Source organism: Oncorhynchus clarkii, chromosome 33, assembly GCF_045791955.1.
Source record: "Oncorhynchus clarkii lewisi isolate Uvic-CL-2024 chromosome 33, UVic_Ocla_1.0, whole genome shotgun sequence".
Lineage (NCBI taxonomy): Eukaryota > Metazoa > Chordata > Actinopteri > Salmoniformes > Salmonidae > Oncorhynchus > Oncorhynchus clarkii.
In genome coordinates this window covers 1,987,461-2,005,435 of record NC_092179.1, presented here as the reverse complement: position 1 = coordinate 2,005,435, position 17,975 = coordinate 1,987,461, and the positions used below count along the sequence as shown (strand labels likewise).

The following is a 17,975-nucleotide window of genomic DNA, read 5'->3' as shown; positions in this document are numbered from 1 at the left end:
CCATGTGCAATGCCAAGCATCGACTGGAGTGGTGTAAAGCTCGCCGCCTTTGGAGCAGTAGAAACACGTTCTCTGGAGTGATGAGTGGCGCTTCACCATCTGGCAGTCCGACGGATGAATCTGGGTTTGGCGGATACCAGGAGAACACTACCTGCCTCAATGCATATTGCCAACTGTAAAGTTTGGTGGATGATAAATAATGGTTTGGGCTAGGCCCCTTAGTTCCAGTGAAGGGAAATATTAACACTACAGCGTACACTGACATTCTAGACGATTCTGTGCTTTCAACTTTGTGGTCACAATTTGTGGAAAGCCCTTTCCTGTTTCAGCATGACAATGGCCCTGTGCATAAAGCGAGGTCCGTACAGAAATGGTTTGTCGAGATCGGTGTGGAAGAACTTGACTCGCCTGCACCTCAACCCCACCTAACAACTTTGGGATGAAATGCGAACACCGACTGCGAGCCAGGCCTAATCGCCCAACATCAGTGCCTGACCTCACTAAAGCTCTTGTGGCTGAATGGAAGAAAGTCCCCGCAACAATGTTCCAACTTCTAGTGGAAAGCCTTCTTAGAAGAGTGGAGGCTGTTTATAGCAGCAAAGGGGGGACCAACTCCATATTAATGGCCATGATTTTTGGAATGAGATGTTTGATGAGCATGTGGCCGAATACTTTGGTCATGTAGTGTGTACATTTACCCAAGACAACTAAAAAGGTGTCCTATCACATGAAAACATGACATAATCCATTTGATGTATACACTCTACGTGATCGCTATCTACTCTTATTCAAGTGCCCACAAATCATATGCTCTAGAAAAGCCATACAAAAGACTGTTGCTTTTCCCTTTGAGCTCAATGGCCACGTCTAAGATTGGCTCAAATGGATGGAGTCACATGTGGCCAATCAACCACTGGCAGATGAGTGTGCATTGTGTGTCATGACACCACAGTGAGTTGTATCACCGCTGAGATGTCATCACCCGCAGGTTCAGTGGCTCCACGGAGCAGAGCACTTCGTCGAGGCTCATGAGACGACATCGGCGGCGGCGGCGGAAACCCAAAGCGCCACGGATGGAGAGGGTAAGACACACACACACACAGATGCCAGTTTGCTTTGTGTTCAGTGGTCCTTGTGCATGTCCTCACCTCTATCTCTTTCAGTCATTCCTCTACTCCTCCCTCTCCTCCTGTCCAGTCGTCCTCTTTCAGCAGCGTCACAGATTCCACCATGTCACTGAACATCATCACTGTCACTTTAAATATGGGTGAGTAGTACTGTTCATCTATATCTGTGTAATGTATATAACTTTACGTCTATATGATATTTTATATATCATTGGTGATTTATGGATTGACTTCAAGATTCAGAGACCACCCACTGGGCACAGAAGTCAGTTCAACGTCTAATTTGGATTTACATTTGGTTGAGTTGTCAACTAACGTGAATTCCACCTGAAATCAACAAAACATTTCACCATGCCATTGGATTTAGGTTAAAAGTTTGGTGAAAAAAATATGAAATGCCCTTACGTTGATGACTTTTTGCAAATCCAGTTAGTTTCCCCCTTTGCTTCAACGCTATCACATTGTTTTTTGGGGTTGAAATGATGTGGAAACAATGTTGATTCAACCAGTAGATCGGAACTTCTCTGAGACGCTTTGTGTATACGAGCCCAGAGGCCAAAGACTCCCTTTTCAAAGAGGTATTCATTCATATGTATCCTTCACTCTGGCTATTGGTTTACATCAGAGGCCAAAGACTCCCTTTTCAAAGAGGGATTCATATGTATCCTTCACTCTGGCTATTGGTTTACATCAGAGGCCAAAGACTCCCTTTTCAAAGAGGGATTCATATGTATCCTTCACTCTGGCTATTGGTTTACATCAGAGGCCAAAGACTCCCTTTTCAAAGAGGGATTCATATGTATCCTTCACTCTGGCTATTGGTTTACATCAGAGGCCAAAGACTCCCTTTTCAAAGAGGGATTCATATGTATCCTTCACTCTGGCTATTGGTTTACATCAGAGGCCAAAGACTCCCTTTTCAAAGAGGGATTCATATGTATCCTTCACTCTGGCTATTGGTTTACATCAGAGGCCAAAGACTCCCTTTTCAAAGAGGGATTCATATGTATCCTTCACTTTGGCTATTGGTTTACATCAGAGGCCAAAGACTCCCCTTTCAGAGGGATTCATATGTATCCTTCACTCTGGCTATTGGTTTACATCTGTAGGGAAGATATCCTTTGTTTTGTTCAACACGCTTTCTTTCTCTTGTCATTACTCTTCCTTCCTCCTCTCCTCCTCCTCCCTCCCTTCATGCAGAGAAGTATAACTTCCTGGGCATCAGTATTGTGGGTCAGAGTAACGAGAAAGGAGATGGAGGAATCTACATTGGCTCTATCATGAAGGGAGGGGCGGTGGCCGCCGACGGACGCATCGAGCCTGGAGACATGCTGTTGCAGGTGTTTGTTGAGCGTTTGTGTTTAACAGTGGTGGAAAAAGTACCCAATTGTCATACTTGAGTAAAAGTATAGATACCTTAATAGAAAATGACTTACTTAAAATTGAAAGTGATCATGTAAAATACTAAAAGTATTTGATTTCAATATACATAAGTATCAAAAGTTAATGTAATTGCTGAAATTATATTTAAATAACATATGGAATCATGTAGTTACCAAAAAAGTGTTAAACAAATCCAAATATATTTTATATTTGATATTCTTCAAATTGCCACCCTTTGTCTTGTTGACAGCTTTGCACACTCTTGGCATTCTCTCAACCAGCTTCACCTGGAATGATTTTCCAACAGTCTTGAAGGAGTTCCTACATATGCCGAACACATGTTGGCTGCTTTTCCTTCACTCTGCGGTCCGACTCATCCCAAACCATCTCAATTTGCTTGAGCTCGGGGGATTGTGGAGCCAGGTCATCTGATGCAGCACGTTATCACTCATTGTCCTGTTGAAAAACAAATGATAGTCCCAATAAGCCCAAACCAGATGGGATGGCGTATTTCTGCAGAATGCTGTGGTAGCCATGCTGGTTAAGTGTGCCTTGAATTCTAAATAAATCACAGACAGTGTCAACAGCAAAGCACCATCACACCATAACACCTCCTCCTCCATGCTTTATGGTGGGAAATACACATGCAGAGATCGTCCGTTCACCCACACCGCATCTCACAAAGACACGGCGGTTGGAACAAAAAATCTCCAATTTGGACTCCAGACCAAAGGAAACATTTCCACCGGTCTAATGTCTATTGCTCGTGTTTCTTGGCCCACGCAAGTCTTATTCTTTTTTTGTTGTCTTTTTTTAACTTTTACCCCTTTTTCTCCCCAATTTCGTGGTATCCAATTGGTAGTTACAGTCTTGTCTCATTGCTGCAACTCCCGTATGGAGAGGCGAAGGTCGAGAGCTGTGCATCCTCCGAAACACAACCCAACCAAGCTGCACTGCATCTTGACATGATGGCCACTTAATCCGGAAGCCAGCCGCACCAATGTGTCGGAGGAAACACCGTGCACCTGGTGACCGTTTCAGCGTGCATCTGCGCCCAGCCAGCCACAGGAGTCGCAAGTACACGATGGGACAAGGACATCACTGTCAGCCAAACCCTCTCCTAACCCAGATGACGCTGGGCCAATTGTGCACCACCCCATGGGTCTTAGACCACTGCGCCACTCAGTAGCCCCCAAGTCTCTTCTTCTTATTGGTGTCCTTTAGTAGTGGTTTCTTTGCAGCAATTTGATCATGAAGGCCTGATTCACGCAGTCTCCTCTGAACAATTGATGTTGAGATGTGTCTGTTGCTTGAACTCTGTGAAGCATTTATTTGGGCTGTAATTTCTGAGGCACACTCCAGAACTCAGACATAATTTACAAATTAAGTGAGTCCGCCAGATCAGTGGCAGTAGGGATTTTGAGGGATGTTCTCTTGATAAGTGTGTGAATTGTACCATTTTCCTGTCCTGCTAAGAATTCAAAATATTTTGGGTACTTTTGGGTGTCAGGGAAAATGTATGGAGTAAAAAGTAAAATGTTCTAAAAATATAAATAGTGAAATACAGATACCCCAAAAAATGACTTAAGTCGTGCTTTAAAGTATTTTTAAGTGGCAAAGAAAGTGAGAATAAGAGGAATGGTTTTGGGGTCTTTAATTGGACTTGGTTGGTAGGATTTCCTGGTTTCTTTCTCTCCCTTTTCTACATCACCCCATCTCTCATCCCCTCTTCTCCAGGTGAACGACATTAACTTTGAAAACATGAGCAATGATGATGCAGTCAGAGTCCTGAGGGAGATTGTCCATAAACCAGGGTAAGGAGCAGTCTCTCACACACTGAAGCCTACACACTGAAACCTACTGAGTATCACACAGTGATGATGCAGTAAGAGTACTGAGGGAGATTGTGAATAAGCCAGGGTAAGGAGCAGTCTCTCTCACACTGAAACCTACTGAGTATCACACAGTGATGATGCAGTAAGAGTACTGAGGGAGATTGTGCATAAACCAGGGTAAGGAGCAGTCTCACACACACTGAAACCTACACACTGATACCTACACACTGATACGTGCTGAGTATCACACAGTGATGATGCAGTAAGAGTACTGAGGGAGATTGTGCATAAGCCAGGGTAAGGAGCAGTCTCACACACACTGAAACCTACACACTGATACGTGCTGAGTATCACACATTGCTGCTGGTTTGTGTGTGTATAAACTGTGTGTAAACTGAGTGTTTGCTGTGTGTAATTGTTGACAGCCCTATTACTCTGACTGTGGCTAAGTGCTGGGATCCTAACCCTCGAGGATGCTTCACACTGCCGAGAAGTGAGTACTCACACACAGCATCATGTAATTAGACGTAATGACTTCGTAAAAACTTCCTCAGATGGATATATTTTCCTCTTGGGAGGATCAAATGTCACCTCTAAGATTTGACATTTCATTTGCTTTTATGGGGGGGGGGGAAATCGATGTAAATGTGTTTTACCATGTTCCACAGAGACAAAACAACTCTTTCTCTGTGTAGGTGAGCCGATCCGTCCCATAGACCCTGCTGCCTGGGTGTCCCACACCGCAGCAATGACGGGGGCGTACCCAGTGTATGGTATGAGCCCTTCTTTGACCACCATCACCTCCACCAGCTCCTCCATCACAAGCTCCATCCCTGAGACTGAGCGTAAGTCACCCCTCCACCATCCCCAGCGGGCAAAAGTTGGCATGGGACAACCCAATGACAAACGTTTGTGGTCGAAATCTGGTTGTGACGACATCAAGACATCTGATAGAAAATAACATAATTTGGGTTTGTATTCTGGTCGAAGCAACGTCCCAGATTACAACCAGGCAAACACGTATTTTTCTGGTCTCTAAAAAGACGTGTAGAAAAATGTGTCCTATTTTAGTCCGTATAACTTGACCCTGATGACAGAAAAGTCAATCCTGCCATCTTGTCAATACATTTTCCCTAGTGGGTTGTTGCACGACTGTCACTTCTGCTTACTTCATTTCCCGCTTGCTGCTGAATGAATGAATGAATGGCTCCCTTGGTGTTTCCCAGTGGGCAAGACTGGGTGAAATTATTATTACAACCAGAAACTGGTTGAAATAATGTTGTTAGGATGTCATTTCAACCAGTTTTTTACAGTTTTGCCTGCTGGGTTGTTTCACTGCTGCAGCTATCTGACTGTTGCTCTTTCCTTCTTTCCCTCCCAGGGCTCGATGACTTTCATTTATCCATTCACAGCGACATGGCAGCAATTGCCAAAGCGATGGCCAATCCAGAGTCTGGCCTGGAGGTGCGAGACAGGATGTGGCTCAAGATCACAATCCCCTCCGCCTTCATAGGTATTCTTTCTCTCTTTACTTTGCTCTCTTCACTCGCTCTTCTGTCTGTATTGTCTCGCTTTCATAGGGACTATTGTTAAGGTCTCTCTCACCCTCTCCATCTGTCTGTCTCTGTCCCAGGCTCGGACGTGGTGGACTGGCTCTACCATCACATAGAGGGCTTCACTGACCGCCGTGAGGCCAGGAAGTACGCCAGCAACCTGCTGAAGGCCGGCTACATCCGGCACACCGTCAACAAGATCACCTTCTCTGAGCAGTGCTACTACATCTTCGGAGACCTCTGTGGCAGTGAGTCTTATTATCTCTTCCACAAGATAGCTTTCTTTATGACTCTTCACCTCGCCATCTTCAGATACCTCTGTGGCAGTGAGTCTTATTATCTCTTCCACAAGATAGCTTTCTTTATGACTCTTCACCTCTCCATCTTCGGAGACCTCTGTGGCAATGAGTCTTATTTTCTCTTTGTCTTCCACAAGATAGCTTTCTTTATGACTCTTCACCTCTCCATATTCGGAGACCTCTGTGGCAATGAGTCTTATTATCTCTTTGTCTTCCACAAGATAGCTTTCTTTATGACTCTTCACCTCTCCATCTTCGGAGACCTCTGTGGCAATGAGTCTTATTATCTCTTTGTCTTCCACAAGATAGCTTTCTTTATGACTCTTCACCTCTCCATCTTCGGAGACCTCTGTGGCAATGAGTCTTATTATCTCTTTGTCTTCCACAAGAAAGCTTTCTTTATGACTCTTCACCTCTCCATATTCGGAGACCTCTGTGGCAATGAGTCTTATTATCCCTTTGTCTTCCACAAGAAAGCTTTCTTTATGACTCTTCACCTCTCCATATTCGGAGACCTCTGTGGCAATGAGTCTTATTATCTCTTTGTCTTCCACAAGAAAGCTTGCTTTATGACTCTTCACCTCTCCTTTACTCTTTCTTCTTTAACACGTTTGTCCCTTTCCACTCCTTCCCCTTCTCCTCCACTCTCTCCCTTCCCCTCCTCCCATTTTCTCTCCTCTCCTCTCTCTCAGATATGGCTAACCTCTCACTGGGAGACCACGATTGGTCGAGTGGGGCGTCCGACCAAGACACCCTTGCTCCCCTGCCCCGCCCTGGGGCTGCCCCCTGGCCCCTGGCCTTCCCTTACCAGTACCCCATCCCACAGCCCTACAACCCACACCCTCTGCACGAGCCTCCCCAAAGCCAACCTGGAAGGGGGGGGAGTGCAGGCAGCCAGCACAGCGAAGGTGAGATGCTCCGCTACACATACACGCAAACTAACAGAGAGACACACACAGAAAGGCAAACCAAATGACTGGACTGACTTTTTCCACATTTTGTTACATTACAGCCTTATTCTAAAATGGATTCATTGTTTTTCCTCATCAATCTACACACAATAAGGACCCCATAAGTACAAAGAAAAAGAGGTTTCTCAAATTCTTTGCAAATGTATAATACAAAAAATAGAAAAACGGAAACATCACATTTACATACGTTTTCAGACCCTTTACTCTGTACATTGTAGAAGCACCTTTGGCAGTGATTACAGCCTCGAGTCTTTTTGGATTGGACGCTACAAGCTTGGCACACCTGTATTTGGGAGTTTCCCCCATTTTTCTCTGCAGATCCTCTCAAGCTCTGTCAGGTTGGATGGTGAGCTTGCTGCACAGCTATTTTCAGGTCTCTCCAGAGATGTTCGATCGGGTTCAAGTCTATGCTCTGGCTAGGCCACTCAAGGATATTCAGAGACTTGTCCGGAAGCCACTGGTGCGTTTTCTTGGCTGTGTACTTAGGGTCGTTGTCCTACTAGAAGGTTCACCTTCACCCCAGTCTGAGGTCCTAAGCAGGTTTTCATCAAGGATATCTCTGTACTTTGCTCAGTTTCTTTCCCTCAATCCCTTCCGCTGAAAAACATTCCCACAGCATGATGCTGCCACCACCATGCTTCACCGTAAGGATTGTGCCAGGTTTCCTGGTCTGAGAGTCTTTAGGGGCCTTTTGGCAAACTCCAAGCGGTTTCATGACTCTCTTTCCTTGGTGATGATCAAAGGTGCCAGATCACCTGGCAGTGGCTGACAGATTGTCAGACCCCCCTCTCTCCCACAGGTTAGGAGAGAGGCAGTTGTTGGGCCGGTTTTATGACTTAACAGCCAGTCATAAATAGTTTGCAGAAACTCTCCAGTATGGGCAGACTGAAACCTCTTTGTTACAGATCTACTTTTTTTTATGATGGTGTGTATAGTTGTCGGGAACCTGAACCTGAATAATAAACCTTGAGACCACTACGGGACCAGCCAATGTACAGCACGGGCTGAACATGACAAATGGTTTAAACTCTACAGGCCAGAAAACGTGGGATGTTAGTCCATACATTATTTGTATGAACATAACAAGATTCAGCAACTGAGACATAAACTGAACAAGTTCCACTGACATGTGACTAACAGGAATGGAATGTTTCCCTGAACAAAGGGGGAGGGGGCTGAAAATCAAAAGTAACAGTCAGTATCTGGTGTGGCCACCAGCTGCATTAAGTACTGCAGTGCACCAGATTTGCCAGTTCTTGCTGTGAGATGTTACCCCACTCTTCCACCAAGACACCTGCCATTTCCCGGACATTTCTAAGGGGAATGGCCCTAACCCTCACCCTCCGATCCAACAGGTCCCAGACGTGCTCAATGGGATTGAGATCCGTTCTCTTCACTGGCCATGGCAGAACACTGACATTCCTGTCTTACAGGAAATCACGCACAAAACGAGCAGTATGGCTGGTGGCATTATCATGCTGGGAGTTCATGTCAGGATGAGCCTGCAGGAAGGGTACCACATGAGGGAAGAGGATGCCTTCCCTGTAACGCACAGCGTTGAGATTGCCTGCAATGACGACAAGCTCAGTCCGATGATGCTGTGACACACCGCCCCAGACCATGACGGACCCTCCACCTCCAAATCGATCCCGCTCCAGAGTACAGGCCTCAGTGTAACACTCATTCCTTGGAGTCAGACCCATTGTAATTTATTACATAAATGCCTTGTATCATAGGATGCTGTACTTACTATAAAGTCAGACCCCTGTTAATGAATTACATATATGTCAATATCTTAAATATACAGTGCCTTGCGAAAGTATTCGGCCCCCTTGAACTTTGCGACCTTTTGCCACATTTCAGGCTTCAAACATAAAGATATAAAACTGTATTTTTTTGTGAAGAATCAACAACAAGTGGGACACAATCATGAAGTGGAACGACATTTATTGGATATTTCAAACTTTTTTAACAAATCAAAAACTGAAAAATTGGGCGTGCAAAATTATTCAGCCCCCTTAAGTTAATACTTTGTAGCGCCACCTTTTGCTGCGATTACAGCTGTAAGTCGCTTGGGGTATGTCTCTATCAGTTTTGCACATCGAGAGACTGACATTTTTTCCCATTCCTCCTTGCAAAACAGCTCGAGCTCAGTGAGGTTGGATGGAGAGCATTTGTGAACAGCAGTTTTCAGTTCTTTCCACAGATTCTCGATTGGATTCAGGTCTGGACTTTGACTTGGCCATTCTAACACCTGGATATGTTTATTTTTGAACCATTCCATTGTAGATTTTGCTTTATGTTTTGGATCATTGTCTTGTTGGAAGCCAAATCTCCGTCCCAGTCTCAGGTCTTTTGCAGACTCCATCAGGTTTTCTTCCAGAATGGTCCTGTATTTGGCTCCATCCATCTTCCCATCAATTTTAACCATCTCCCCTGTCCCTGCTGAAGAAAAGCAGGCCCAAACCATGATGCTGCCACCACCATGTTTGACAGTGGGGATGGTGTGTTCAGCTGTGTTGCTTTTACGCCAAACATAACGTTTTGCATTGTTGCCAAAAAGTTCAATTTTTAGTTTCATCTGACCAGAGCACCTTCTTCCACATGTTTGGTGTGTCTCCCAGGTGGCTTGTGGCAAACTTTAAACAACACTTTTTATGGATATCTTTAAGAAATGGCTTTCTTCTTGCCACTCTTCCATAAAGGCCAGATTTGTGCAATATACGACTGATTGTTGTCCTATGGACAGAGTCTCCCACCTCAGCTGTAGATCTCTGCAGTTCATCCAGAGTGATCATGGGCCTCTTGGCTGCATCTCTGATCAGTCTTCTCCTTGTATGAGCTGAAAGTTTAGAGGGACGACCAGGTCTTGGTAGATTTGCAGTGGTCTGATACTCCTTCCATTTCAATATTATCCTCCTTGGGATGTTTAAAGCTTGGGAAATCTTTTTGTATCCAAATCCGGCTTTAGAAAGATACACTGCTTCTTTATGCAACCGCTCTGTTACATTTCTTTTTAACGTTACAGAAATCGCACACTATTCAATATGCTGAGACGGCGCTCAGATATAAGCTACATTTCTCCGTAATGTTGGAGTCAACAGAAACACAGATTTAAGCATAAATATTCCCTTACCTTCGATGGTCTTCGTTCAGAATGTTCTGGAAGGGTTCATACTTACCCAATACATCGTTTGGTTTCAAGTCTTGCGTCTTTGTATGGGCTACTGCTAATAACATCAGCTGAAATGCACCCAAAATGTCCTCTGGTCCGGAAAAATTGCGCATCAAAACTTCAAAATTACATATTATATGTCGACTAAACAGGTCAAACTAAGTGCAGAAGCAAGCTTTATGATGTTTTTAACACACAAAACAAATTTCAATTCAACCGGGCATCGTTTGCTCTTCCCAGGAGTGCTGGAACAAAGGAATGGCTGTGACCAATTCGCGCCCTAACGCACAGGTTTTTTCTCGCGGCACTTACTCAAATCACTCCCATAGGGTCAATTCTCGCGCGATTTGAACGATTAGACGCTCTACAGAATGAGGACATCTAGTGGAAGAGATGGAAAGTGTCCCCAGATCCATAAGTGGCTGGGAAGGGTGGGGGCGATGACGTCAAAGTTGCTCCAACTTTCATGACCACAAAACTAGTTTGGAAGAATGCATGCCCTGTGAGTTCTGCTATACTTACAGACATAATTCCAACGGTTTTAGAAGCTTTAGAGTGTTTTCTATCCAATAATAATTATTATATGCATATATTAGCAATTTTTTACAATTTTTTTTTCAGTTTTCTAGGGGTACCCAATTTCTCCAAAGGGGGCGTAAATCTGCCATGTCCTCAACAGGTTTTAAACTTCTTCACAACAGTATCTCGGACCTGCTTGGTGTGTTCCTTGTTCTTCATGATGCTCTCTGCGCTTTTAACGGACCTCTGAGACTATCACAGTGCAGGTGCATTTATACGGAGACTTGATTACACACAGGTGGATTGTATTTATCATCATTAGTCATTTAGGTCAACATTGGATCATTCAGAGATCCTCACTGAACTTCTGGAGAGAGTTTGCTGCACTGAAAGTAAAGGGGCTGAATAATTTGCACGCCCAATTTTTCAGTTTTTGATTTGTTAAAAAAGTTTGAAATATCCAATAAATGTCATTCCACTTCATGATTGTGTCCCACTTGTTGTTGATTCTTCACAAAAAAATACAGTTTTATATCTTTATGTTTGAAGCCTGAAATGTGGCAAAAGGTCGCAAAGTTCAAGGGGGCCGAATACTTTCGCAAGGCACTGTATGTAAATGTAAATTACTGCTTCACATACAAGCCAGTGAATTATATGCATTACAGCTGGATGAGTCAACAGACAGGGCGGGCCTGGCACAGCTCCTGGTAAATGTCCGTTAGGTTTATGGGGGGTCAATTAAGAAAGACATCCACTTCTGCGAACCACTGGAAACTAGGACAACATGAGAGGATATTTTTAAAGTACTGGGCAGCTTTGTGACATCAAATGGACTTTAGTGGTCAAGATGTGTTGTTTTCTGTACTGATGGCGCAAACGCCATGACAGGGAGACATGGTAGAGTGGTAACGCGCTTACAAGCAGTTGCTCCCGATGCCACTTGGGTACACTGCAGCATCCACCGAGAGGGTCTTGCTGCCAAGGGAATGCCAGACAGCTTGAAAGACGTTTTGGACACTACAGTGAAAATGGTTAACTTTGTTAAAACCTCTTAGTGATCCCTTCACGCGCCAATCCCTTTAGCGGGATCGATTTGACAACATCCAGTGAAATTGCAGAGCACCAAATTCAAACAACAAGAATATTAATATTCAACATTCACGAAAATATCTGTGTAATACATCAAAATAAAGCTTAACTTCTTGTTAATCCAGCCGCTGTGTTAGATTTCAAAAAGGCTTTTTCAACCAGGCAGGTTGAATTGCGACACAATAGTCAGAAATAACGATATAATAAATGCCTTACCTTTGAAGATCTTTTTGCAATCCCAAATGTCTCGTTGACTCAATGAATGGTTGTTTTGTTCGATAAATTCCTTCTTTATATTCCCAAAATGTCCATTTATTTGGAGTGTTTGATTCAGAAATACACTGGTTCCAACTCGCCCAACATGACTACAAATTATCTAATAAGTTACCTGTAAACTTGGTCCAAACATTTCAAACAACGTTCCTAATCCAACCTCAGGTATCCTAAAATGTAAATAATCAATACAATTTAAGACGGGATAATCTGTTTCCAATTCCTGTTCACGCGAACCAAAATAGTAGGGACCTTCAGAGTGACACATGGAATGAATAGCACTACTTCTTCATTTCTCAAAAGAAAAACATTGACCAATTTCTAAAGATTGTTGACATCTAGTGGAAGCCAAAGGAACTGCAACCGGTTCCTCATAAATAGGGCTTCCCATAGAAAACAATTGGGAAATCCTATGACCTCAAATTTCATTTTCCCTGGCTGGTTTGTCCTCGGGGTTTCGCCTGCCAAATCAGTTATGTTATACTCACACATTATCTTAACAGTTTTAGAAACTTTAGAGTGTTTTCAATCCAAATCTACCAATTATATCCCATATCCTAGCTTCTGGGCCTGAGTAACAGGCAGTTTACTTTGGGCGTGCTTTTCATCCGGACGTCAAAATACTGCTACCTAGCCTTAAGAAGTACAGAAGCCACTGCTAGATATTTGGATAGGGCTGTGCTCAGAGTATCTTTGCCTTGACAAATCGCGCTGTTAAGACACTGATGCACTTTGCATCCACGTACCTATGTGAGAGTGGATTCTCGGCCCTCACTAGCATGAAAATTAAATACAGGCACAGACTGTGTGTGGGAAATGATTCAAGACAGACTCTCTCCAATACAACCCAACATTACAGAGTTATGTGCATCCTATTAAGCACACCCTTCTCATAACCTGTGGTGAGTTATTCATAATTTTCGATGAACAAATAAGATTTTATACATAAGATGGTTAAATAAAGAGCAAAATTATTCATTATTATTATTATTATTATATTATTAATATTATTTGTGCCCTGGTCCTATAAGAGCTCTTTTTCACTTCCCATGAGCCGGGTTGTGACAAAAAATCACACTCATTCTTATGTTTAATAACTGTATTGTATACAGTGTGTGTGGCAGGCTTACACTGATGGCAATAAACTGTGTGTGTGGCTGACCCTGGTGCTAGAGGGGGTACGCAGCTGGAAGTTGAATGTTTGGGGTACGGGACTATAAAAAGTTTGGGAACCACGGCTCTATGACAACCATTGGTACATCTGATGTATCTGTCTAAAAAACACTCCACTACCAGATAAGCTCTACAAAGGACATTGTGACCTCTAGTGGATAAACCAGAGTCTTACATCCCTCAACAACTTCACCATAGGACCCATATATATATTGCATTTCTAATCCGAATGAGCGGTGGTTAGGGTGCTAAGTATTCGTATTTCCGTGAGCGTAGCTTCCAAATGTAACAACGATTGTTGACTCTCTTTGTCTCTCTCTTTCCATCCCTCCATCTTTTATAACCAAACGACCATGCTTTTGTTAGTCCACTAGGGACCTGTTTTCATTGTATTACGTTAGTAATCAATAACCGATACCGTGTGTGTGTTTATGTATTCTGTGTTATTATTGAGTTAGTTAGTAAATAAATCATTTGTGTATTGCTGATTCATCAATAAGGTTAGGGTTCTTGCAGATATCAAGGACTATGCTACGTTCAAAATGAGACTGATATGAGGTAATAATGATTAATAAGTGACTGTTATTGATGTAAGAGATATACAGATATCTTTAGAGTTTAAGTCAGGAGATAGTAACTCATTAAACAACTTTTCCCGTGGTGCCCCAAACTCATAAGGAATAAATTGTTACATGATTAATTTAATCAGATAACAATTAAACATAGTTAGTTGATCAAATAAATAACAGTCATCCGATTAATCACTTTTGCTGAGGAGTTGCTTCCGGCTGGCCACTCTACCATAAAGGCCTGAATGGTGAAGTACTGCAGAGATGGTTGTCCTTCCATCTCCACAGAGGAACTCTGGAGCTCTGTCAGTGACCACTGGTTTCTTGGTCACCTCCCTGACCAAGGCCCTTCGCCCCCGACTGCTCAGTTTGGCCATTCCAAATCATGTCCAATCAATTGAATTTACCACAGGTGGACTCCAAGTTGTAGAAACATCTCAAGTATGATCAATGGAAAAAGGATGCATCTGAGCTCAATATCGATCAATGGAAAGCGGATGCATCTGAGCTCAATATCGAGTCTCATAGCAAAGGGTCTGAATACTTATGTAAATAAGGTATTTCTGTTTTTTTAATTTGCAAACATTTCTAAAAAACGTTTTTCGCTTTGTCATTATGGGGTACTGTGTGTACATTGATGAAGAAAAAGTTACCAGGTCTGAATACTTTCCGAATGCAGGGTACACACCTTAATACTCTGTGTAGACTATACACCTTTAACTCTCAACCTTTCTCTCTCTCCTTTGCAGAGAGTCGTAGCAGCGGGTCCAACTGCAGTGGCAGTAAGAAGGAAGAGGCTGCTGGGGGGGCAGGCGGTGGTGCTGGTGGTGGCGAGTCCAAGTCCACAGGCCACACAGGGAGTGGCAGCGAATCAGAGCTGAGGAAGGAAAATGCCCCCAGTGATCGCTCAGTGGCGGTGCCCCCTAACGAGCACAGCATGCACAGCCTGATCAGCTTGGCCCACAGTGTCCACAGCACCCATTCCCACAGCGGTAGCCTGGTGTACGGACCCCCCGGCCTGCCAGCCCAGCCGCCGCCCTCCCTCCCCATCACGGCCCCCCCTGGGTTGCCCCCAGGCCGAGACCTAGCCTCCGTGCCCCCTGAACTCACCGCCTCACGACAATCATTCCGCATGGCCATGGGCAACCCCAGTGAGTTCTTCGTTGATGTCATGTGATGTGTTATCCAGAGGGCTGATCCTCACTGCAGGTGTTCTGGACGTCCTGGTACGGAGAGGAAGGAGGTGGTGGAGTAGGAGGAAAGGAGGTAGAGGCTAAGAGAAAGACCGGTGGTGCTGAGAGGGATATGGTTGTAACTGCATAGCTCTCCTTCTGTCTGTCTGTCGCCAGTGTTGTGGCGCCTGCACTTTCTTCAGTGAAGAAAATCGGTGTGGATGCAGCTCTCTCTCCTCTTGATGCCCATTAAATAGACAATTTTGTTCATATGTTTTTTTCCACATCAGTTTGAGTGTGTGTGCCTGTGTGTGTATATGAGTGAGTGAATATGTTGTTGGAATTGAATTTTTCCTCTACATGTGTCCCATTCAACTGTGTTCAAATCTCTGTGGACCCTCCATTGCAAACCCTCTTTAAAAATCAACACAGTCCATACTAGATGGGAGAAGGCTCAGAAAGAGAGAGAGCGATAGAGAGAGACTGTGGACCATAGAGATCCTATTAAATTACTATTCTGAAAAAATGGTATTATAATTCCTAATTTTATACTGTGGACAGGGTTGTGTTCATTAGGGCATGCAACGGTTAAAAAACATTTAGCAACAGAAAACAAACATTTGCCTTTCTTATTGGAGAAATAGGTTAAGGTAGTCCCTCCCTGTTTGTCTATTTTCTTCCATTTGGTGCCTAATGAACATGTCCCAGGTCCCATGAATGTGTTAAGGATGTTGGTGTTACTCTTTCTGAGTGTTCTCTGAGCTGACTCAAATTAACGTCCGAAATAAAACATAGAAAATGAAACTGTCTCAGGTATTTTTGTATCTTTCTATGTTGAGTTTCTCCACAAAAGTTATATGTAGACAGGGAGAGAGATGGAGAAGGTTAGAGAGCATAGATGAAAAGGTATTAAGAGGGAGTAAATTACTTATCATTGCTTTACACTCAGTAGCAGTCATGTTAATTGTGATCATAATCTCAGATAACGCTCTAACCAATCAGTGCAATTAATACTGGAAGATGAAGAGTATACGAGCTGAACCTTGCACCAATATATTACACGACACCAGGGTTGGAGTCAATTCCTTTTCAATTCTGAAAGTAAACTGAAATCAAAGCTCCTCTGAGGAAAAAAATGGGAATGGGAATTTCAATTTACTTCCTGACTTGACCCCATCACCCCAACCCTGCATGACACAGGGGCATTTTGTGACATCCAGCATTTTAGTAAAGGAAATTTGAGAAGCATGTTGCCCCAATCTCTTTCCATCTCTTTCTCCATATCTCTCTTGGTATATTGCGATATGTTATTGTCTTTTTCATCATCAACATCCATTTCGAGCCCTATTCTTACATGCTGACTAGACCAGGCACGCGCATGCGTGCGCCATCGTACGGGTGCATGCGTGCGCCATCATTTTGTCCCGCCACACCAGATGCGATCAGGACACGCAGGTTGAAATATCAAAACAAACTCTGACCAAACTATATTAATTTGGGGACAGGTCGAAATACATGAAAAGTTGATGGCCATTTAGCTAGCTAGCCTTCTGTTGCTAGCTAATTTGTCCTGAGATATAAACATTGGGTTATTTTAACTGAAATATACAATGTCCTTTTTCCTGGATCTTTGTAGAATTTTGACCCATTTTGAGTCACAAAATCATGTGTTCTCAAGTAATCCACAGATGAAAGGGGAATCCTAGTTAGTTTCTAGTAATTATTATTATAATTTTTTTTTTAATCTTGATCACTCCTCCTTCAGTCTTCTTCTTCTGTGGACTTTATATGGCGAAACTTTAAGGTGCATACCACCACCAACTGGACTGGAGTGTGGATCTCAGTTCATCTTTCAATCACCCACGTGGGTATATGCAACTAAAAACCAATGAGGAGATGGGAGAGACGGGACTAGCAGCACGTCACGCTTCAAAAATAGAACTAATGCCTCGTGTCAAAATATAACACCTAGGTCACACCATCACTGTCTTTGCATTTTGGTCCACCAGAAGTACATTATGAGTTGGCCTTGCAGCATTGCATTGCCAAGGCAGTCGCAGTGCATTCTGTGTGGTGCATATGTTGGATTTATATAACATATGCATCAAACTACGCCCAATTTTTCAGTTTTTGATTTGTTAAAAAAGTTTGAAATATCCAATAAATGTCGTTCCACTTCATGATTGTGTCCCACTTGTTGTTGATTCTTCACAAAAAAATACAGTTTTATATCTTTATGTTTGAAGCCTGAAATGTGGCAAAAGGTCGCAAAGTTCAAGGGGGCCGAATACTTTCGCAAGGCACTGTATATAAACAAGTGCAGACACAGGCAACTAACCATAGACAATAACCCATGAAATACCCTAGGAATATGGCTGACTAAATATGGTTCCCAATCAGAGACAACGATAAACAGCTGCCTCTAATTGAGAACCAATCTAGGCAACCATAGACATACATAACACCTAGACTAGTAAACACCCATAGACATACAAAACCCCTAGACAGGGGGAAAAACACATACATCACCCATGTCACACCCTGAACTAACCAAAATAATAAAGAAAACAAAGAATAATAAGGCCAGGGCGGGACATGGACACTATTCCCATACTTTAGGGCCTGTAATGCAATTCTTCAGAAAATGGGCGTGGCTTCACATCGTTTCCAGATTTGAAGAAAATGGTGGAAAATATGCAGTCGGAGTACAATGAGAGCAGCTACAGATTCATTGCATTAACTAACTATGACAAATGTTAAGAAAATGTTGAGCAATGTAATAAAGTAATAACTTTTCAAATAAGTTACCTTACACGTTATATTGGCTGACAATTTGT

At 43.2% G+C, this 17,975-nt stretch overlaps 1 protein-coding gene across 2 annotated transcripts in view; it reads left to right on the top strand.

Moving 5' to 3' along the window:
- The window catches only part of LOC139393059 (segment polarity protein dishevelled homolog DVL-3-like), a 55,514-nt gene extending 39,572 nt beyond the window's left edge, over positions 1 to 15,942 (top strand). The window contains exons 6-15 of one of the 2 annotated variants that reach the window (XM_071141396.1): positions 989 to 1,082; positions 1,198 to 1,267; positions 2,328 to 2,467; positions 4,248 to 4,324; positions 4,771 to 4,838; positions 5,041 to 5,190; positions 5,727 to 5,858; positions 5,979 to 6,146; positions 6,890 to 7,105; positions 14,716 to 15,942. In XM_071141396.1, coding sequence (XP_070997497.1) covers positions 989 to 1,082; positions 1,198 to 1,267; positions 2,328 to 2,467; positions 4,248 to 4,324; positions 4,771 to 4,838; positions 5,041 to 5,190; positions 5,727 to 5,858; positions 5,979 to 6,146; positions 6,890 to 7,105; positions 14,716 to 15,143 — 1,543 coding nt within the window. In that variant the 3' untranslated portion in view covers positions 15,144 to 15,942. The remainder of the gene's footprint in view (positions 1 to 988; positions 1,083 to 1,197; positions 1,268 to 2,327; positions 2,468 to 4,247; positions 4,325 to 4,770; positions 4,839 to 5,040; positions 5,191 to 5,726; positions 5,859 to 5,978; positions 6,147 to 6,889; positions 7,106 to 14,715) is intronic. The other variant, XM_071141397.1, reaches the window with a different exon arrangement.
- The last annotated feature ends 2,033 nt before the right edge of the window (positions 15,943 to 17,975 follow it).